Source organism: Cynocephalus volans, chromosome 2 (assembly GCF_027409185.1).
Source record: "Cynocephalus volans isolate mCynVol1 chromosome 2, mCynVol1.pri, whole genome shotgun sequence".
NCBI lineage: Eukaryota > Metazoa > Chordata > Mammalia > Dermoptera > Cynocephalidae > Cynocephalus > Cynocephalus volans.
Window position 1 is genome coordinate 82,608,221 of NC_084461.1, and position 24,138 is coordinate 82,632,358.

A 24,138-nucleotide genomic window follows, 5' to 3' on the forward strand; every position below is an offset into this window, starting at 1 on the left:
AAAATAATACTTTCAATTGACCCAAGAGAAAACGTGTTCACGTATGCTTGAATTTTTCAGATTCTAAAAACTAAAAGAGAAGTTATACTGAATACAAAAGGAAATTAGATTTTTTTAAAAATCAGTCGCCACATAGAGAATGTTTCCTATTATATTGTATCTGATCCCGAGAAACTATTAAACTACTTTCAACTGAGCTATAATAAGGGCCCATAATAAAGAACTATTGACATTCCAAAGGCCTCTTACCTAGTCTTTTCACTGCCTACCTTAGCACCTCCTGTTTCACACCCTCCAAATAGCTCTGTTGACAAAAGAAACAGCCCAACTTTAAAGTAGGGCAAAATAAATAAAATGATAAACAAGAACTCTTTCAACTCAGAGGACGTGTAAGAATTTTAATGATTATGGAGGAGCCACGCCCCAGAGCAATCCCAGGCAATTCTTGGTATTAGTAGCGGATCCCAGTGTTTGTCTGCATTGAGGTAGTTTAAGGCCCTTTAGATACATTCATAATCCACTTCAGTGCGTTATCATGAAAGAATCTAAAGTAACCTTGCATTAACATGATCGTTATATTTTCAGTTGGTCTGCGGAGCTATTATTAAATATGCAGCCATTATGTGTGCGGAAAAATCTCCAAGTAAACTAGCATTTAGCTCACCAATACGTTAAACCCCTATACATAGCTTCCTTTAAAAACTACCACACCAAAAAATCCCAGCATTTAATATCCTGTAGTTTTGGGTAAAATATAACAGGTATAGCTTGAAATAGTAAACAATCCCCCCAGAGCGACATGAGCAAATTAGTTGCCGTGTGAACAAAGAGCCCTTTCTGCAGCCGCATGAATGTTGCCTTTATTTTTTCTCACAAGGATGATTTTAGAAAACAGCTGTAGCGCATGTTGACCAATGACAAAGCGGCAGACGTGGTAAAAACACTTTCGGTCAAGGACGAGAAGGGGAAAAACTGGGCCGCTGGAGCGGCAAATGGGCTTGAATCCCCCGCTTCCCCAACCTCTTTTCTCCAGCCTGGAGTGAGCGGGGGCCTCATCGCCCCACCCCCCTTTGCTGGCTCTCGTTACAGCCTTTCGAGTTGAACAAACTTGCCGCAGGCGGATTGGCGGCCCCGAGCTCTCTGGCTTGGGCGTTGGATTTGTGAATTTATATTCCGCGGCGCCCCGCGCGGGCCTCTCCTTTGTATCCGGCCGTCGCCGCCCGGACACTGGGGCCTCGGTGGGGAGCGCTTCCCCCGGACCCCGGGGGCCGGCACGTGTGCTCCGGGCCAGCCGGCCAGTGAGGGGGCGGAGGCCCCGGCTTTTTCCCTACCCCCCCTCCCAGCCAGGAGGAGGAGCAGCAGCAGGAGGCGACAGCTGCCCCGCTGGCCGAGGAGGCGCGGCGGAGAGGGGGCTGCGGTCAACTGAAGCCACTCGGGGCTGCCGATCGGCCCCGCGCCCGGCGACTCTCGGCGGCGGCCGCCCGCGATGTTCCCGGGCACTTCCTGAGCGGCTGGCAGCGCTCCCCGGGCCCCCGGCTGGCTCGCAGGCTCGCACGGCCCCGCTCTGCGTCGGCCGCGCCGCGGTGGAGGCGCGCGAGGGGGACGCGGCCGGGGATGAGCGGACTGCGGGTAAACACGCCGCCGAGCGGCCCCACGGAGCTGTAAGGAGCTGCTTTTCCCTGAGTCGCCGCCCTGCCCTTGGATTTGACATCATGTACGTACGCGTCGCCGTCCTGCTATTGTCTCTCTGCGGATCGCGTGCGGTGCGCCCCGGGGCAAGGGGCTCGTGCCCATCCTCGCCGCGCGCTGCCGCCCGCACTTCCTGTTGGGCGGAAAGTGACCAGCGTGGTGACCGTGCTCCTTTTCTCCTCTCGTCCCCATCTCTGTCCGTGCAGGTCCATTCACATCGTGGCGCTGGGGAACGAGGGGGACGCGTTCCACCAGGACAATCGGCCGTCGGGGCTCATCCGCACTTACCTGGGGAGAAGCCCTCTGGTCTCGGGGGATGAAAGCAGCTTGTTGCTGAACGCGACCAGCACAGTCGCGCGTCCCGTGTTCACCGAGTACCAGGCCAGTGCGTTTGGGAACGTCAAGCTGGTGGTCCACGACTGTCCCGTCTGGGTAAGGAGTTACTGAGGCTGAGGGAGCTTTTTCATTTTTTTCCTCCTCCTCCTTTGCCCCACTTCCGTGAATGTGGAGTGTTCGCGTCACCTGGGTAGAATTTTTAAATACTTTTGGGGAAATCGTTGGTCCTTTGTCTCCAGAGAACACTCTTGGAAGATAAAAAGCCCCAGTTGGAATGTGGATCACTTTCTTGTACACTTCATGACTGTGGGTTGTTCCCTCGTAGACAGCTGACGGTTGCATGTGCCAACCCCAAGGGACTGGGTCACTAAGTTTCACCAGCAGAGAGCAATGTTTTTTCATGCCGACCCTGTGGGTGATAGCGTGATATTAGTGTTCTAAAAATACGGCCCTCTGAAAGCTCAGCACAGGCAAAAATACTCTTCACTGGCACAATTCAGAAATAGGACCCCTGGAAAGGGGAGTGGAGGAGAGACAGGAGCTGAGAGTTAATTTTAAACTATTCATTTATAGCACTGTTCGCCTCTGAAAATTTTTAATTAGTGTTTTAAATTTTAATAATGCAAATACTGGTGATGTTTTAGTGACTCCTAAATCAGAAATATTACTAAGGTTGCCTGGAATTTTTTTTTTTTTTTAATCTTTAAAATTTTCTATTATTGAAAAAAGCTGTAGTAAAGTCAATAAATTCCATTCCGATTCTTGAGTGTGTGAAGAAAGGAGAAAAGAATCTGCTCCCTGACACAGATAAATATTTTCAAAACACAATAACATTATATTTTGAATGTTTTCATTTAATGTTATTTGAAAATTTTGATTCTTTGCTCAATCAAAAATATAAAGATTTTATTTTATGACAGAAAAATATGTATGCAGATTTCCATATTATAGAAAGAAAAATCACTTCCCCATATATATTTTCAGCAAAGGAAAGTTGTGTTAAAATGCTGAAATAAATTAAAAACAGGCCTTTTTAATATAAAAGATGCTCTTTTAAACCCTAGTTATGACAGTGTTGATACTGTTTATAGGAAGATCGATGGAGAACTCATTGCTGGAATCTATGCACACAAATGAAATGCCTTTCCTTTGGCCCTTTCATTGTGAAAGATCTTACAGTGTGAAAACTTATTGGTTCAACAAGCAAATGTTTAATGGATAGAGTAGATAAATGTAGGGAAAATAGAATAAGCTGAATTAGGATGTTAGGATTACTTTTCCTGTTTTTAATTTGAACTGTTAACCCTTTCCTGTTTATGTTGTTCATTTAGCAAACAGCAATGTTGTTATCCCATGTATTGTGTGTAGTAAGATGAAATCTTCCAAAATGATTAAAATAAGCATCTGTAGTCAAGATTTTTGCCTTATATTGTTTGTTGTGGTTTATTATGCTAATTACTGTTTGGTTAGACTCTAGCCCTATTTAAGGCACCGAGTTTGTAACCAGGTACAATTTTCTAGGTTGGAATGGTCTTCAGACATAATAGTATACATTTGTAGAGTTACTCTTTATGATGCTTTTCTTCTCTTGGCAGTAAGTAAAACCACTCAGAGATATTAAAGTTGATTGTATTCATCAGCTGTTATTTGACATATGTACTGATCAGAATATTAAATATAGCAGAGCAGATAGAGCACAGGTTTTGATATCAAAAGGACCTGATTTCAGATCCCCATATTGCCACTTAATGGTTGGGTGTCCTTGGTAAATCACTTATGTTCCCTCAGCCTTATTTTCCCTATCTATGAAATAATCATAATAATCTCTGCCTCCTAAAGCTGTACTGAGGAGAAAATGAGATAGTACACATGTACAGTTTTAAGTGTTGAGGCTGGCATGTAGCACATATGGCATGGTGCTTCATAAGTGTTTATGATAACTTTAGTATGGCCTGTATCACATATTAAGCAAAAATAGTTTCCCCACGAATCATTTGAGCTTTATACAAATATAGTACATTGAGGCAGTGATGTTAGTATTTAGTAGGTACTGTATTTGTAGCCTCACAATCAAGTAGAATAAAACTGTTGTTTTACAACAATTCAGATTTTCAGATATAAAAATTCAGATTCTTTTTAAAAAGATGAGTTCAGTTCTCAAGCTTGTGGCCCCAAGCCTTGTGTTGCATAACCTCCTAGAGGAAATCCTGAAACTGATTAACAAGGGGTGGGAGAATTTTATTTCCTTCATAATTTTAAAAACCCCTGGAGCATTTTCTCTTTGACATAGTTTGAGAAGAAAATTGTCATTGTTGCCTTGGAGCTGTAATGAGATAGTTGTGTGCTTTTCTTCCCTAAATCCCTTCTGTACATCCTTAGCCTTACTCTGGGTAACCGTCGCTTCTACTTGGCACTTTTTAAATAAATGTGCTTCAAATTTATTAGATGTAGCTCGTTATTTAGTGCTTTTCTCACTCACCTCCCTTTTTGTGCAGTTACATTATTATTTCATTTCATATTTCTACATCTTTTTCTGTTTGTCAAAAATATTTCATAAAATACAATGAGATAATACATTCATAATTTTCTTGTGTAGGATTTGAAGCTCTGATTTGTATTACAAATAAAAATATTTATTGTCTTTACACCTCAAAACCACAAAGTTAATGATGCCGAAACCCATTTTTTCATAACATTTTCCCTTCAGTGTATCCCTTTTCCCCATATATTCTTCAGTAACTCTGGAATTTTGAACCATGTGAAAGGCAAAGAGAAGCTACTTTTGATTTATTCTCTCAGAGTTAAATGGCTGCTTAATATTGGTCCCTCTTATATTTAGTTTTTTATCCCATTCATCTGACTGTCCTGTTTCTTTGTTGTACTTAAATACTCTGTTATACTTTTATACTTTGAGAACTTGAGTACCATAACATACAGTTGGAACTGAATGGGTTTTGTGGTTTGGGATTGGAAATTAGTGTAGAGCTCTGCTGGGAAGCTTTTCCGTTTTCCCATTTTCTTGCTGTGTGTCCCACTCTCCCACCCCCCTCCCGCTTCACCCTCTACCAAGTTCAAGACTTTGCCTTAGTTGTTTATGGTCTATAGTCGGCCTTTTTTTTTTTTTTTTTTTTTTTTTTTTTGGTTCTTCTGATCTTTCGGAAATGCTCTATCCATCCCATTTTCAATAAGTTACTCATGTCTAAAAATTCTGCAATTCTTGCTACTCTGAGTGTACTTGTGGTAGATGGGCAGGTTGAGAGGATACAGAGAATTGGGGGGAGCCACTGATGAGAAGCTCTCTGTGCAAAAGGGCATTGCTGTATAACACTCCAAGAATTTTCAGTCATAGAAAAAAGCTCTGTCACATAGATCTTGATTGGTTGATTGAAACACTATTAACCCTGTTTTGGACTCATATTTCAAAGAGCAGACTTTCTCAGCCCAACAGTCATTGGAGCTGTTAGCTACATCCAGCTGTCTATTTCCTTAATCTAGCTTTATTACATCCTGGAAATATATACCAGAGGCCATATGAAAGGACAAATCATGATTAATAGTTAACTAGAAAATGAGAAGAAAGCTCCCTGTTCTTATTTGGTAGTGGAATTAAGAAACATATTTTCCTTATACCACTATTCATACAAAAACTTTGAAAAATTATTTTTTTTAAATTATGTTTTAAAATGTGCAGGCACTAGATTTTTAAAGAATAGGGGCTATAAAAAATTACAGGGCCTAAATAAATTATGGCCCCAATTCTAAATATAAATTTACTTTTGTATTACAAAAGTAAAAATTTCAAAACTAGAAAGGTTTATCCCAAATTTTTAATTTATATGAGCAAAATACATGAATAGCAAATATGAGTGTATTTCTTACGATGTTAACACCTTGTAATACACAGTATGTTTTTATGGAGGTATATGTCGCCCAAACCCACATATATACTATACATATATGGTGCTATCAAAAGGTTGGATAAAGTTGAAAAGTACATTTGAATTTGAAAATATGAATAAAATGGATGGAGCTCCACAGAATTCACAGTGCATTGCAATCCAAAACACTGGAAAATCCTACAGTGTCTAACTGGGTCACAGAAAATCCTTTGAAGCTTCGTTACTAATACTGATGCTCTTGCATCTAATGCCATAGTATTACATTTTTGAAATTATCAGGTGATAAAAACAGCATAATTTTAAAGTGCGTATTTTTAAGTACAAATATCGAAAGAGGTTGCTTATTTCATCAGACTCAGGAATTCTCCAGATCTCATGTGTATAGTTGCCTAGGCTGTATGAATAAATAAAAAATTTTAAAAATACAGTTGGCAGACTTGAAACCTTTTTAATTTTATGTGACTACGTATTTAAAAGTAAATTTTTTAGGAATTCCAAAAATTAAAATATAGCAACAAATTTAAACTAAATGTTACATACAGTTTATTTCATGATTGATTTGAAGATGGGTAGACTAAAGATTGCTGTTTGCATTTTGGTTTAGGACATTTTTGACAGTGATTGGTATACGTCTCGAAATCTAATTGGGAGTGCTGACATCATTGTGATCAAATACAACGTAAATGACAAGTTTTCATTCCATGAAGTAAAGGATAATTATATTCCAGTGATAAAAAGAGTATTAAATTCAGTTCCAGTAATCATTGCTGCTGTTGGTACCAGACAAAATGGTAAGTATTTAATTTTCTTTTTTGTAATGAGTATGCAGGTACCATATTAATGGTAAAATAGAGCTAAGTTTATTAACAATGAATACAAGTTGTTTCTGTTTTTTAATAAAAAACCAAAATGACTGTGGGATCAAATGCCAGCTGTTATCTATTCATCATTTGATATGATAACAAGACATCAAAGGAGAAAATCACAAACTTCTGCTGTGATTCTGATGGGCACAGATTTGTCTTCTAAACTGCTCTTTTACAGTAGTGAAGGAAGTCAGTAATTATGTTCTTTTGCCATATGAGAGTCATTAGGCTGACACTGAGCCCTAGAAAACTCTTTTTGACAATCTAAAGGTCTACGCAATTGGGAAGGATAAATTATCCACTTAAAAGATGTAGGCTTGGGAACAGATTTTTAGGTGGATAATAACGAGTGAACTGAAAACACTGACAACACTGCCTAAGAGAAAAGGTTGTTTACTTCATGGTTGATGGATTCATTCAGTTCAGGCAGTTTTAACCATTGCTGCTATGCATATTGTCAAATATCTCAGGACCAACTCAGAATTCACTTTGAATTGGTGGTATTTTACAGATCTTCTTAGTGGTGTTTCCTTAGTAAAGCTGTCTTTAAAGTTTTATTATTATTCATTAATTTTTTAACTTTTTTATTGAAGCACAGCAAAGGACATAAAGTTCACTCATCTTAGAGTGCAGCTTAATTCATTTTTACATATGTATATATCCACACAAGCATCACACAGATCAAGGTATAGAACATTTGCAGTACTCTGGAAACCTTCCTCATGCCTCTTCCCAGTTAATACCACCCCTCTTCAGAGGTAACTGCTATTCTGACTTGTAACAACATAGGTTAGATTTACCTATTCTTGAACTTCATACAAATGGAATTAGACAGTATGCAGTGTCTTATGCCTGGCTAATTTCAGTTAGTGTGATACTTTTGAGATTAATTCCTGATGTGCTATCTTCAGTTTGTTCATTTTTTGCAGTATATTATTCCATTGTATGAATACACCATAATTTATTTATTCATTCTCTTTTTGATGATGCTTAGGCTGTTACCTTGGACTCCCATTGTTGGGTCACAGGGTAGGTATATGTTTAGCATTAGTAAATAAAAGTAAAGCAGGCTTGACCCACCTACACCCGACATCCCCTCTATTTCCCTGTCTTTCTTTTTATTTCTGGCCATGATTCTTGAAAGACTTATCCACACTTCTTGAGTTCACTTCCTATTCATTCTTTAGTCCACTATGGTCTGACTTTGACTTTCACAATTACACCAAATTTGTTCACACTCAGGGTGGCTATTTGCTGTGGTTTGAATGTGGCCCCCAAAGTTCGTGTGTTGGAAACTTAATCCCCAGTGCAACAATGTGGAGAGGTGGGACCTTTAAGAAGTGCTTCAGTCATGAGGGTTAATGACATTAACACAGGAGTAGGTTATTATCGTGGGAGAGGGTTCCTGATAAAACGCTCCCTTGCCCTTCCGTGTTCCATCACGGGATGATGCAGCAACAAGGCCCTCACCAGATGCCAGCACCTTGGTATTGGACTTCCCAGCATCCAAAAGTGAGAAATAAATTTCTTTTCTTTATAAATTACCTTTTAATTTATTTTTATAAATTTTATAATTTATAAGTATAAAATATATAAATATATATTCTATATAGTAATACAGAATATATAATATAAACATAATATATAATAATAAAATAAATTTATAAAAACTTATGTTATATAAATTACCTTTTTATTCTTTATAAATTATGGTATTGTTATTAGCAGCACAAAACAGACCAAGATACCAGTTATATCTTTATTGCCAAATTTAATACAGTTTAGTAACAATCCCCTCTATGAAAATGTTGAAATTATCTCCTCCATTTAGTGGAGCTACTCTTTCTTTTCTGGTTCTTTTAGTTCTCTGTCTTCATTACTGGCTCCCCAATTCCCCACACACACCAGTACCAACACATCATGGAGTTGTTTCCCAGAGTTCCATTTTTTAGCTTCACCTCTTTGTGCTCTTTGTCCAGACCATGAATCTGCCAATCTGTTGCCCTGGCTTGCCTGTGTACACACTGATGATTGTCCGGTCTGTTTCTCTGGCTCCAGTCTCTCTCCCGACCATATCTCTGTGGACATTGTCCTCCTACTAAATGCCCTGCCTTGTTGAATGATGACAAACCTATCATTCACCCAAACTAGAATCATCCTAGACCCAGCTTTCTCCATTGGATTTCAGATGGCAGTCATTTAATTATCTGTTATAGTGGACTTCTTTTGTGATCTCCTAAAAGGGCAGTTTGAGATTTTTGTAGGACCTCAAACTTATACAATTTTGGAGGTCCTTTGTGAGGAAAAAAATCCGTAAAATTATTATAGATACATATATGTACAAAAGTAAATTTTTATTTAGAATGAGAAAAGAACAAAAAATTACAAATTTAAAAAAGCTTTCAAATAACCACAAATATTTAAAAAGTATTTCCGTTTTTGAACAGCCTGATACTTCTTTAAGTTTTCTTGTTTTGTGGGTTGCATAGTTTGAATATCTCTTCAGATAATAGCACTTTGTGATATTTTTCATAGAAAGAAAAGAATGATAATCAGTTTTTCTTCTAGCGTGTTTCTTCACTCTCCACATCTTTCTTGTCCAGCACATAGTTTGTGTTGTGTTCATATTTCCCCTGGCAGCCTTGTGTCATGACACCAAATCAGTCTGCCCTATGGGTGGCAGAAGCCATCCTGAAAGTCACTTCTGTACTAGGAAAGTTATCAAACACTTTACTGTACAAGGAAGTAACTACAAAGCACAAGTATTAGGTCACTAAATCTAAAATTAAATTCTCATTAGCAGCATCCCCCAAATGCCCATAGTTACTCCAGAGCTTCCTGATACAAGGTGAAGTGAGTTGGAGTGCAAAGAGATGGTGGTCTTAACCAAATATAGTTAAAATATCTTATTTTGCAAATTTTACAATGGCATATGACCCCATGAAAGAATGTATTGCCCAGGTTCCTTCCAGGGCTTTGGAAAGGACCCACAAGAGCCTTAAAACTTAAGCTCATCAGCTTTGTGGTAAATTGCCTCTGATCTCCTATACCTGGTTTGTCTCCTTCTGACATAAATTCTCTCAGAATCATCATCCTAGAATACAAGTCAGATCATGACACTCAATGCTTTGAATTCTTCGGAAACTTTCTACTTTTCTCCTTTTATTTTGGAAAATTTCAAGCCTAAGAAAATTGACAAGAATAGGACATTGAACCCCAGAATTTATAAACACACACACACACACACACACACACACACACACACACACACACACACACACACTCACTTTTTTGTCTGAACTATTTGAGAGCAAATTGTAAACATTATGGGATTTCTTCACTCCTAATTGCATCAGCATGTATTATCTAAGAACAAGGCCATTCTTCTATTTACCATAATAAAATCATCACTCAAAAAATGTAACATACTATTATTTATTATACTGCTATTTAAAATATAATCTATATTCACATTTTCCCAGTTGTTTTAGTAATGTGCTTTATATCTGTTTTTTTTCACAATCCGCAATGCAATTAAGGATTACACTTTGTATTTAGTTGTCATGTCTCTGTAGTCTCTTTTAATTCAGAACAGTTCCCCAGTGTTTTTTTTGGGGGGGGTATCTTTTATGATATTGACATTTTTAAAGATTCCAGGCCCATTATTTTACATAATTTCTTCAGTTATGATAAATGTGTTTACAAAATAGTGATTTTCTATCATTCCTTCTACACTTATTAGTTGAAATTCTTCTGTAAATCGAGCTTTCTATTCTCTCTACTCCCTAATCTTTCTTTTAGGATTATTATGATTCACCGATTTGTTTTTTTACATTCAGTATTTTATAATCTTTCCTGGTTATTCATTCTGATGTTCACATTGCCCCATATTTGTCTGGCAGGAACCTTTTCAAGCTAGCTCCAATTAGTTTTTAAACCCTTCCTTATTTTCTGGCAGAAGATATTCCAGGCTTGCTTTAGATTTTGCCTGTTCCAGCTCTGGAATCAGCCATTTCTTCAGGGAGCTCTGGTCCTTTTAGTGAATAATGATATTTAGAAACCAAGATCTGGGTTCTAGGGTGCTCATTACTTTAGGTGTCATTGTTTCTAGGCCCTTTCATTGGATAGAGCCAGAGATTATATATATATTTTAAATCATGGGCTGCCACTGATACCCTATTCCAATCCAGCATTTGTATTTCACCTCAGTAACTTTCTATTGTAAAATCCTTACCTGAAATACAAGATCCTTCATGACCTACCTTCTGACTACTTCTAGAACCTTGTAGGACACAATTACTTCGGTCTTATATACCAGTCACACTGAACTACTTGAAGAATTTATTGTCTTTCTTTAGATCTGGGAAAGTCTTGACTTTATGTTTCCTTCTGATATCACATCTGTATTAGTCTGTTTTGTGTTGCTATAACAGAAATACCTGAGACTGGGTGATTTATAAAGAACAGAGGTTTATTTGGCTTATGATTCTGGGACAGCTGCATCTGGCATGGGCCTTGGGCTGCTTCTACTCATGGCAGAAAGCGGCAGGCAGCTGGTGGGTACAAGCATATCACATGGTGACAGGAAGCAAGAGAGAGAGAGGAGAGGTGCCAGGGTCTTTTTAACAACCAGCTTTCGCGGGAATTAATAGAGCAAGATCTCACTCATTAATCCCCCCACATAGGGAGAGCATTAATCCATTCATGAGGGATCTGTCCCCATGACTAAATCATTTTCCAACACTGTCACATTGGGGATCAAATTTCCACGTGAGTTTTGTAGGGGACCTCCAAACTCCATCATTTTGCCCCTGGCCCCCCAAAACTCATGTCCCTCTCACATACAAAGTACAATTCTATCCCAATAGTCCCAAAAGTCTTAGCTTGTTCCAGCACCAACTTAAAAGTCCAGAGTCTCATCTGAGACCCAAGGCCAAACTCTTTCCAGCTGTGAGCCTGTAAAAATCAAGAACAAATTTATCTGTTACCAAGATACAATGGTGGAACAGACATTGGGTATACAGTTCCATTTCAAAAAGGAACAATAGGCCAAAAGAAAGGAGAAAGAGACCCCATACAAGTCTGAAACCCAGCAGCGCAGACATTAAGTCTTAAAGCTCCAAAATAATCTTCTTTGACTCCAAATCCTACATCCTGGGCACAATTGGGCATCTGGGCCCTAAAGCATCCGACAGCTTCATTCCCACAGCTCTGCCAGGTGCAGCCCATTGGGCTGCGCTGGTGCCTGTGGCTTTTCCAGGCCTGCATTGCACATTACCAGTGTCCCTGCAGTTTTGGGGTCCTGGTGGCAGCTTTGCTGCCTTGGTGCTACTAGACATTTCCCTAGTGGGGGCTCCAACCCCACTTTCCTGCTTGGCATTGCTCTAGTAGATAGCCTCCGCAGTGGCTCTGCCCTTGCAGCAGGTCTCTGCCTGGGCCCCCAGGCTTTTCCATGCATCCTCTGAAATCTGGGTGGAGGCTGCCATGCCTCCACTGCTCTCATATTCTGCCACCCTGCAGACTTAACATGATGTGGACACCACTGAGGTTCCAAGGTTTCGGCTTCTACTCTCCAGAGCTGCTGCACAAACCACACTTGGAGCCGTGTGAGGCAGGGCTGCTCCAGCCCGAGCAGCTGGAATGCAGGGAGCAGGTTCCTGAGGGCAGCTGCACCCAAGGTCTGTCCTCCAGGACAACTCAGTCCTTCTAGACCTCAGGGCCTGTGATGGATGGGGCACCCTTCCAGACTTCTCAAATGCCTTTTGGGCTTTTTTCCCATTGTCCTGGTTATTAGCATCTGGCTGCCTCATCATCAAGCTAGTGTTTTTAGCAAACAGTTTATCTGCTTCACCCTTGCATTTTTCTCCTGCTCTCTACTTCTCTACCACATGGCCAGGCTGCAAATTTTCCAAATCTTTCCATTCTGCTTTCCTTTTAAATTCTGGCTTTACACCATGCTTTTGCCGCCATAACTCAGAGTAGGCTGTTAGAAGTAACCATGCAGCTTCCTTAATGCTTTGCTGCTTGGAAATTTCTTCTACCAGATACTCTGGTTCACATCTCCTAAGTTCCAACTTCCACAAAGTCCAAGGGCATGGACACAATGTAGCCAAGTTCCTTGCTATGGTGTAGCAAGGGTTATCTTTTGTTTAATTCCCAATAAGTTCCTTATTTCTATCTGAGATCTTATCATCCACATGGCCTTTACTGTTCACATTTCTATTAGCATTCTGGTTACAACCATTTAGCCAGTCTCTAAAATGTTCCAAACTTTCCCTCATTTTTTTGTCTTCTTCTAAGTCCTCCAAACTCTTCCAACCTTTGCTTATTACCCAGTTCCAAAGCTATTCCCACATTTTCAGATATCTGTATAGCAACACCCCATTCCTGGTACCAATTTTCTGTATTAGTCCATTTTGTCATGCTATAACAGAAATACCTGAGACTAGGTGATTTATAAAGAACAGAGGTTTATTTAGCTTACGATTCTGGGACAGCTGCATCTGGCACGGGCCTTGGGCTGCTTCTACTCATGATGGAAAGCAGCAGGCAGCCAGTGGGTACAAGCAGATCACATGGCAAGAGGAAGCAAGAGAGAGGGGAGGTGCCAGGGTCTTTTTAACAACCAGCTCTCACAGGAACTAATAGAGCAAGATCTCACTCATTAATCCCCCCACGTAGGGAGAGCACTAATCCATTCATGAGGGATCTGCCTCCATGAATCATTTTCCAACACTGCCACATTGGGGATCAAATTTCCATGTGAGTTTTGGAGGGGACAACACATCCAAACTCCATCAACATCCCTCCATTTTTTCTGTTCTTACCTTTTGGGACTCTTACTAGACTGATGTTGAAACTTCTGGATTTCCCCTCTGATTCTGTTATTTTTCTTTTATATTTTCCATCCCTTTATTCCTTGTATTGCATTATGGGAGAATTCCTCGGCCTTTTTTTCCAGCCCACACATTAATTCTGCTGGGTCTGTTCTGCTGTTCTGCTTTATTAAATTTTTAATTTCAACTGCTTTTCATATTCAAGATCTCTAATTGGTTCTTTTCATAATTTCATATTCCTGTCTTAAGAATGCAAATACTTTTTTAAAAAACCTCTCAGGATAATTAATTATACTTAATAATTCTGTTTTGATTGATCTGTTGTCTGGTTTTAAGCAAGAATTTAAGTCTTTCCATTTGATGAGACTTTATTTCATGGTATGGATGTTTCTCAAATAACGTGTAATTCCTAATTTGCCTACTTTTGCAGTTTATTTGTCCTATCGGATTAGTGTTTTCCTATCCCTCTGCCCAACTGCTGTCTGGGGGTTAGGGTGGAAGTGGAAATACACACAAGATCAGCAGGCACACCTACTTCCACTGGAGTGCTCCAGCTAATCTCCAGGCAGTTGCCTTTGGGGCCCCTCCTACTCCGTGCTCCCCCTATTGCTGAGCAGTGAGCACTCTTGACATTGCGGTGGTTCCTACATGAGGTCCCCCCATGCTCTCAGCATCATTGTGTGTGTGTTTGGCCCTGTGCTATCTGCCCCTATTCTCTCAGGCACTCTCAGTTTCTGGGCTGTTGAGATCTCCCCTATACTTTTTGAGTGTTGCTTTATATTCAATCTTTCCTCCCTCTTTTCCTTCCTTTTCTCCTTTCTTCCGCCCTCCCCTCACTGTATTTGACCATTTCTCTGATTTGGCAGGTAGGGGAGATCACAGTGTGGGCTTAGCTTGAAAGTGAAAAGAAATGTGTTTCTTTTTTCCTCATATCTGAGCCTCTGTATATGCTATATCCCCTGACTGGAGTGTCCCTCTACACAGCCCTATCATATCTGCCTAGCAAATTTATCCTTATCTTTCAAGTCGTTACTTTTTCTATGAAGTCTTCCACAATACCCCCAGGCAGAGTTAATGTCCTCTCCTCTGTTCCCACGGTAACTTTGTACACCTTCATTTTAGTACTTATTATACTACGTTGTAATTGTTTGCAGTCCTGTCTATCTTGGCTCGGTTGACTATGAGTTGCTTTTATCTTTGTATCATTATATCCCTAGTACCTGCCTGATGTGTGGTAGGTGCTCAGTAAACATTTGTTCCATGAGTGAATGATTTAAGGAAGTGAAAAAATCAGTTTCACTAACAAGATGACATTAATTTATCATATAAGATGTGATTACAAAGTACTGTAATTACAAAACTCAATCTGGCTATTCAACTCAAGAACCTTTATTGCCTCCACTCCCCCCCCCCCCACCCCATCCCTTGCAATACACGAAACTGCTGGGTGCTGTCCTGGTAGTTCTGTTGAAACTCTTTTTGGAATTCATTCAGCAAATATAATCAGTCTCATCTCTTCCCTTTGTTACACATGTTTTTGACAAGCTTGACTTGAAGACATACTTGACTCTGAATAGATTTTTGGCTTTTACTAAATATTGAATCTTTCTTTAAAAAAGAATTATTTTTTAGAACATGGCTAGGCTGTATTCATAGCCTTAAGTTCCCAGAAGACGGGCATCCTGTCTTTCAGTTGTTTTTGAAGCTCTGATGGAGGCTGATGCATTGCTAGGCTAGAATTTTGTAAAAGAATTTCTAAAACTTTCAAGCAGTGGCAACATTGTAAGAATCACCCTACAGGTTCCCAAAGCCACTATTTGAAAGAAATGCCATTCATTTGAATTGCCAGAGTTATACTGTGTTTGCTTTTTAAAAAAATAAACATTTGATAACATCTTAAAAGATAACATGTAAGAAAAAAAAGACTACAATGTTAGCTAGAAGTATAGCACTCTGATTCATAAAGTCAAGGTGACCGTGAGGTACCACAATTTAAAATTATTTTGTGTCCTTTGATTGTTCCTCATAAAATGCCTAATGTAAATTTATTTGATCCAGAAATGTTTTTTTGGTTCTCCTGCTGTACCCAACGCAAATTAGACCTTTACTTAGAGTCTTAGATTATATAACTGATTGATATGGAAGAATATGGAAGAGAATCACCAATAGCTAATTAGGAACAAAAACCTATAAAGAAGATTTTAAGAAATAATGTTTTAGAATCTGGATGAAAGGTAGGTAGCTAAGTGGCAAATAATTATAGCATAATATATGGTGTATAATGACTAAGCATTTTTCCTCTTTGGTGAGTGAACAAAAAGAAATGTCTTTAGTGATGTAGAGGAGGTACAAAGATTAGCTGTGAGGAGCAGCTTTCTAGGAATGTGTGTCAGTGAGATGCTTGCAGCCACACATGATGGAAACCCACTCAGCTGGCTTAAACCTGAAATTAGTTGTATTTTTCCCTCAAATCAAGGTTGTTTTTTAAAAATTATTTTACATTATGTTCACTTCATTTTTTACTTGAAACTGTACTGACTTTGCTTGGTTTTTATCCAGAAATAAAGTTTAATAAGATGATCTGCCTACCCACCCCATTCCATCAACATAAGGAGATCTTTGTAGACACAAGAAGGCCTCTGTCTTCAGAAAATCAAGGGCACTGTTTACAAAGGCTCTGCAAAGATATGTGAAATTCCAACATGTTATTTTTCAAGATAGGCTAAATTCTGTATGAAAACTTTACTTGCTTCAGTTTAGCGAAACTGAGTTTAATTTTTAAACCACTGTATCTTTGGAATCTATCATTCTTCGCTCAAACTAAAATTTTATTTCAGCTTTTGATGTCACTTTTATTTATCAGATGGAGCAAGTCACAGTTTTACTATTGTTTCTCCATCTTTAACTCACAAGAAAGCTTGGACCAGTCACATAACCTATCTGAGCCTCCGTTTCCTCTGTAAAATGAGGATGTGAATACATCCTCTGATGTAGAGGTCTCTGAGCTCTAAAATGATTTCAAGGAAGCTAAAGGTAGCTTAGGTTCACTAAACTATGCCATAAATTCTAATCTGAGCTTTTCCTTTTACTTTTTCTAGGATCATTTTAGTTTTAAAATTATCTGACACGAGTGGTGACAATTTGCTTTGTACTTCATGAATATTCATAGCCAATAAAAACAAAACTTTTTTTTTTAAGGACATAAATGAATAGAAATTAATTAATTAACTGATAAAACTATCTGGCATGTGTGTCTGTGTGTGTGTATGAGCACATATGCATGTCCTTCATTACATATGTAGTATGCAGTATGCTCGTGAACTAAATATCCTTCCTTAGTATGCACCCCAGATGTACATATATGTGCTCCATCTATTTGCAGTTCATTGGTAGGAAATTTGTTGTACGTTCTGTGGGTAGTTGCTCAAATGCCCTTTCAGGGCCACTGTCCTTACACTCTCATTTACTGACTGAGCTTGTTGGCTGCTGATGGCACACAGCTGAGTCCCTTCTCCAGCCTTACTCTCTGCTGAAGGAAGCAACCTTGTCCAAGGTTAGACCCCCTCCATAGGTGTAACTCTCATCTGAATCAGATATAGGATACAAAGGTCTAGTGAATAGTGGATGAACTGAGTGCTCTTGAACTGTGGTTTTGGTCTGAGCTCTTAAGTTGTTGTTTAATGTTTGGATTGTCTACGTACATTTTTTTTTTCTGTTTACTTTCAAAGCTCTTTTTTTCAAATTCATTTTCTCAGAAGAATTACCTTGTACGTGCCCGCTGTGTACCTCAGATAGAGGAAGCTGTGTTAGTACGACCGAAGGGATCCAACTGGCTAAAGTACTAGGAGCTACCTATCTTGAACTGCACAGCCTCGATGACTTCTACATAGGAAAATATTTTGGAGGAGTGGTAAGTGGAAATTCCTGTTATGTATAAAGTAATGTGTTAGGCTGGCTCTTTAGCAATTTTCAAGAACATCAGTTAGAACTTTAGTTTTAAAGGCATGATTAGTCTTAACCTTGAGAAAATGAGAGTAAGTAGCAAAGGTTTTATCAGAGTAAAATTACAAATTTATTTTTTTCTCCAAATGAAACATTTTGTATTGTCTAGTATGATATTTTGTAATTTTTCACTTGGTAACACTTTATTGGTCTTTGTCATGCCTATCAGAAGCATATTAACTTACAGAAAGCTGTGATGTCAGTTTTAATAGTGGTCCTTATACAGCTGAACAAGCCTGGCTGAACCAGCGGACCCTGAAAGTTCTCTTTCACTCCCATCTGCTTGTTGAAAAGAATAATTTCTCTTTCTCTATGTATGCTTTGGCAGGGTTTCGTGTCCTCCTAATCTTGTTGTAGCTCAAATGTATTCAGGCGAATTACTTATAATATACAGATGGCTTCTTGTTGGACAGTGGAGAGCCAGGGTTTGCTTGCCTGGTTGTGGTGGCATTTATCAGTCCTGCAGTCATTTGGAGGCTCATCTTATCTTAACACATAGCACCTACCCTATCATTTTAGGACTGTAAGGTCTTTGGAGAATACTGGGTAGTTGTATCACTTAAGAATTTACTAACTTTGGAGATATCTTTCCAACGCTCCAAGAAATGACTGCTCTCCGCAGACAAATCTGATAAACATCGATGAGAGGTTAAAACCAAAGAAAACCCTACGTGAAAGTAGGGACACTTTGGAATTCTCCATCAGTTCCCTAGGTCTTTGTCGAATACTTTTTCCAATATGCCAGTATATTTATTATGTAAATTTATGTTGAAATGTTGAGGTTTCCAAAGATGACCATAGAAATTTCATTTGTTCTAAAGTTAACTAAACTGGGTAAAATAAGAATGAAATATAAATGGTACTGATCTCTACCAAATATAAATGGCTATTACTCACCCAGTAATGTAAAGAAACATTAATGACACAGCATTAAGGAAGACATACTCATAATATTGATATTAGCAATGACTCTGAGAAACTTTTGTCATTTTATTTATAGTGATAAGAAGTGGGTGGAAAGATAGAGAGGTGAAATCTAATTTTCCTGTCAAGCACGTTATGTCGTAGTAGCTTTAAAAAAATCTTAACTGGGCCCAGAATCATGTATTTCCCTAAAATACTGAGGGAGTTGGAGGAGAACAATGGTTTGATTTTATTAGTTGAGAGGTTTCATTTGTTGGCTTCGTTGGTTGGGTGTGGTTTCCTTTGTTGAGGAGGAGGCTGGTTCCCTGGGGACCTTGAGTCTCCTTGTTCCCCGTTCCAGGATCCTGAGCCTGAATTACTGAGGCTCACTCTTTCCACCTTACAGCTTCCTCTTTCTCTTCTCTCCCCTCCTTGTTTCTCTTTCTTCCTAATACCTAATGTTGCAGTTAGGGTTAGAGGCATGATGGGGATTGAAGATGTGGTCAAGACTGGGAGAAAGACGGTGCAGTTTCTCTTTTCTTTAACTCAAGACTTGGTGAGAATGTGGAAGTAACATCAGAATGATCTCTTTGGAAACGGTTGTAAAGTACAGTTGAGATCGTGAGTGTATGAAATAATGGCATTTGCAAGAATATGGGTGGAAATGATAATGTTAGAGTAAAAGGAATCATTAAAAGCTTGGGTTTAGGAGTCAGAGATGAAGAGCTGTGCAGTCCTACTTCAGACCTGGGCAGGAGGGTCACCTGCCCTTTAGAGAGCCCCATCTTGTCTCCTTCCAGTTGTACCCCTCTCCACAGAGCACGCGTCAATGGAGACAAGGGGATGTGCCCACCCAGAGCTGGTATCCCCCTCATTCTAGACCTGCACTGTTCAGTGTGGCAGCCACTAGCCACAGGTGGCTATTTATATTTAAATTAATTGCAATAAAAGAAACCAAAATAGAATTTAGTTCTTCTGCTAGCCACATTTCAGGTGCTCTGCAGCTGCACAGGACTAGTAGCTACTCTATTGTACAGCATGGATATTACAGAATATTTTCATCAACACCGAAAGTTCTGTTGGGTAGTGCTGTGACTGTCCTCCAAAACCTAAGACCCCAGAATTCTCTGGCTACTGGTCCTGAGTCTGTTTCCTGGGCCTGTGCAGCCCTCTTTTCTGGGTCTGTCCTCCTGAAGGAGGACTGCATTGCTGTGTGCACCCCTAGGCCTGCGAGGTGGCTAAGGGGTGAAAATTATGGGGAGTGGGGGAGGGGAGAGTGGACAGAGCTTGGACATACACTTGTGTGCACAAAGCCCTTGAGGCATGGGATGGAGCAAGGGATGCACGGAGGAGGGATGGTCTTGGGGCCCAGGAGTTAGGGGCCAGTGCTTGCTCTCTGCGCTCCACAAACCTCTCATGAGTTTGAGGATGTAAATCTAAGTCTGGCCTGGCAGGCTTTTATGATGATATATTTGTCGAAGCCGGAGGACAGAATATCTTTTACATGAAAGTTTGCTTTCTTGATTTACAACATTTAAATCTTTAATATTAAATATTTATGTGGTGGGTGGGCCTCCATTTGTACTTTTGCCCCAGGCCTCGCAAGGTAGGGCAAAGGCCTGGACCTATGCTAAGTGCATGTGGATGAGATTTTTCATTTGTTAAGTAAAGGACAGATTTCAAAGAAATTTGTTCAGGAGCAATAAGTGAAGTTTCCTAGCTGATATGTTCCTGTCTGGACTTTGACTAGTATTAACTGTGGAGGTTGCTCCCTACGAAAATTACTGACAGCTGCACAGTTGTAGTGCTTGCTTTCTTTATTATTCAAGAGAATAAACAATTTCTTCTTAGATGAATAGTATATGTATTTAGACAAGGCACAGTCTGTTCCACTATATACATTTTTTTAAAGTTAAAAAAATGGTTTATAAGTGTTGGCTAATGCATACATATACATGGTACTCACATTAAAAACATTTGGCAAATGTGAGTTGGGGTGCAAATAATTATGTCAGATATATACTTTTGTTGGACCTTTAATTCAAATTTGATTCATATTTTAGTTGGAGTATTTTATGATTCAAGCCTTAAATCAGAAGACAAGTGAAAAAATGAAGAAGAGAAAAATGAGCAACTCGTTTCATGGAATAAGACCACCTCAGCTTGAACAACCAGGTGCCTTTATTAGCCAACGTCTACACATTCAATAAATGGACCATAAATGATACACACTTGACTTTAAAATTCCTGGTGTGCAAAGTTAAAGGGAGGACATGGTCTGTATGCAGCAAACCCAGGGTCTTAAGTACTTTCTGGATCAGAAGATGGGTGGGAAATGACCGAGTAAATAATGTAGATAGCTACCTAGTTCTTAGTTCTTATTGATAAAGAAGAGAAAACATACCAGTTCCTTAGAGAAAGCAAAACATTTCATGCCATTTAGCACTAAAAGAAATTTCAGGTGTGGGCACTAGATGAGTGTACAGGGCCTTCAAAATGTCCCTTCAGCAAATGCAATCTCAGCTTTCACAAGGCTGTTTCTTGTACCCTTCTGCTAAGAGAGATGTGGGTCTAACACTAGACCTAACCCAGGGGTTCGGGAAGTCACAGTTGGGACACACATTTGTTCTGGAGCTGACTTGCCCTAAGGAAAGATCCTGGGCTCTGGGGCACAAGGTTTTCAGAGGGTTCTTATCATTTAAGGTTCTGAGAAGGTGCCCCAGGCAGTGGGAAGGAGGATGGACTGGGGTAGAGTGTAAGGAGAGCCTGGCCCCAGCACTTTATTCTCTGTTTTATAGATTTAAAACAGGGGTTTGCTTTAGAATAAAATACTTTCATTGCTAAAGAAGTTTGAATTCCACTGATTTAGGGGATTGCGTATCTTTCAAGCAATGCTTCACAAATATCCCTTTCCTCAGCTAGGCTTTGGATAAAAATGAGACGGCATTTTCAGGTAGAGTCAGCGATGAAGACCTGGAGTGTGGGTATTCTGAATCGACTGAGGGCTAATCTCTCTTTGCTGGTGGTCAGACTAGTAAATGGAAGGTTATATCTTCTTTTAGAAATTAGGGAGCTCAGTCAACACTTTTAGGGAGGTGCACTGAGTGGAAAGAGCTGGTTCTAGGAAGCAATTTGTTTTACCAGGAGGAGAAAATACTAATTTTAGGATCAAAATAAGATGCTTAAGATGTTTTCAAACAATAGAGTTCCAGACTCTGAGCCCTAACTTTGAGAAATTGCAGAATTTCAGCAGCTTTGCCTTCCACCTCCCCTTCTGGTTCCAGGAGGGGAAGGACTTCAGATGTGAGATTGGGTTCTTCAAAACTTATTCAATACTTCAAATTTTTTATCAGGTAGAAGTAAAGAATGATAACAATGATAACTGAAATACTGAAGTTCAAAATTTGGAGGAATATTTTTATTTTGGGACATACGAATAATAGGAAATGTTATTTTCTTGCTCCTATGTCATTAGTAAGTTTGTCATTTGCACATAAAATATAAACACAGTATTTGTGTGTGTTTGTTATAAAATTCTACAATCCATGAATCTATAGTTTGTACTATATATGTTCACAAGTTAGGTTAAGCTATACAAAATTGCTATTTTTGTAGGTCAAAAATAATCAAATATTGCAATTTCTAATATTATCCAAAAATATGGTTTTGTTGTGTTTAAAGTACAAATGAAATTATTGGGTCTGCAGACCTAAAGAGTAGTTTATTATTTTTTTCTTTTTTGAAACAGAAAAAATGCCTGTCTTAAAGGCCGAAGCATCACATTATAACGCTGACTTAAATAACTTGCTGTTCTGCTGCCAGTGTGTGGACGTGGTATTTTACAACCCAGATCTAAAGGAAGTGGTAGAAGCCCACAAGATCGTTCTCTGTGCTGTAAGCCATGTTTTCATGCTGCTTTTCAATGTGAAGAGTCCCAATGACATTCAGGATTCCAGTATCATCCGAACTACCCAGGATCTCTTTGCTATAAACAGAGATACTGCATTTCCAGGTGCTAGCCAGGAGTCTTCAGGCAACCCACCATTACGAGTCATTGTTAAAGACGTCCTCTTCTGTTCTTGTTTATCAGACATTCTGCGCTTCATTTATTCAGGTATCTTGTCACATGGTTCTGATTACTTGCACTCTCTTAAGCTTTTGAAATGAAATATGCCTGTGGTCCTCAAGAGTATTGGTTAGTTTTACATTATCTTTTTATTACCATCTGAGGTGAAGATTATACATGAGATAATATTTGCTTTTTATGTAGGAATTGGGCCAAGCTTTCTATCTTCCTTATAAATTTACTTGCCTTTTTTTTCCTAATTTAAAAAAAATTTTTGGTAAAATACACATAACGTAAAATTTACTGTCTTAACCATTTTTAAGTGTACAGTTCAGCAGCATTAAATACATTCATAATGTTGTGCAATCATCATCACCTTCTGTCTCCATAACTCTTTTCATCTTGTAAAACTGAAGCTCTGTACCCATTAAACAATAACTCCCCATTTCCCCTCCAGCCCCTAGCAACCACCATTCTACTTTCTATCTCTGTGATTTTGACTACTCTAAGTGCCTCGTAGAAATGGAATCATACAGTATTTGTCATTCTGAGACTGGCTTATTTCACTTAGCATAATGTCTTCAAGGTTCACCCAAGTTGTGCATATGTCATAATTTCCTTCTTTTTTAAGGCTGAGTATATTTCATTATATGTATATACCACATTTTGTTTATCCATTAATCTGTTGATGGACACTTGGGTTGCTTCTGCCATTTTAGCTATTGTGAATAATGCTGCCATGAACGTGGGTGTATAAATATCTCTTTTGATATTTCAGTTCTTTTGGGCATGTACTCAGAAGTGGAATTGCTAGGTCACATGGTAATTCCATTTTTAATTTTTAAAGGAACCACCATAGTGTTTTCCACAGCAACTGTGCTATTTCGCCTTTCTACCAACAGTGCACAAGGGTTCCAATATCTCCATATCCTCGTCAACACTTGTGATTTTCTGTTATTTTTTTTTATAGTAGCCATCTTAATGGGTGTGAGGTGGTAGCTGTCTCACCGTAATTTTGATTTGCATTTCCCCATTGATCAATGATGTTGAGCATCTTGTCCTGTGGTTACTGTACTTGCCTTGGTTTTAAAGCTACTTGTAAAAACAGTAATCTTCTACCGAGCAGGTATGTTAATACTTTAATTTTTAAAAAATCCAAAATATGAAATACGAGAATTTATTGTCCAGTGTAAAGAAAGAAAATTTTCCAAGGGTATATGAAATCAAGTATCTGTACCTTAAAACTTAGCTATTCACTCTTTGGTTTGACTTTTAGATTTTGGAGGGAATCAAGGAGAGGAATTGCATTCAGTTTAGGAACTGGATATCAGTGTCTAAAGTTAGTTCAGGCTGAGATCTATCAACTTTGGCTATGATTGACTTAGACTTCATTTTTTTTCCCTTGCTATCCTCTTATCTTTTTGAGATTCAGCTTATCAAATATTTTCTTCTTGTCCTTTTAAAACCTCAGTAGCAGCTACATTCTAAAGAATAGAATTTTTGTCTGATTCATTTTAGCAGACGAATCAAAGGTCTCATAA

The 24,138-nt window shown here is 39.0% G+C and overlaps 1 protein-coding gene across 2 annotated transcripts in view; it reads left to right on the forward strand.

Moving 5' to 3' along the window:
• Positions 1-1,051: 1,051 nt before the first annotated feature.
• Positions 1,052-24,138, forward strand: part of RHOBTB3 (Rho related BTB domain containing 3) — a 57,595-nt gene continuing 34,508 nt past the window's right edge. The window contains exons 1-6 of one of the 2 annotated variants that reach the window (XM_063086345.1): positions 1,052-1,714; positions 1,896-2,121; positions 6,529-6,715; positions 17,355-17,536; positions 20,595-20,706; positions 22,280-22,645. In XM_063086345.1, coding sequence (XP_062942415.1) covers positions 1,713-1,714; positions 1,896-2,121; positions 6,529-6,715; positions 17,355-17,536; positions 20,595-20,706; positions 22,280-22,645 — 1,075 coding nt within the window. In that variant the 5' untranslated portion in view covers positions 1,052-1,712. The remainder of the gene's footprint in view (positions 1,715-1,895; positions 2,122-6,528; positions 6,716-17,354; positions 17,537-20,594; positions 20,707-22,279; positions 22,646-24,138) is intronic. The other variant, XM_063086346.1, reaches the window with a different exon arrangement.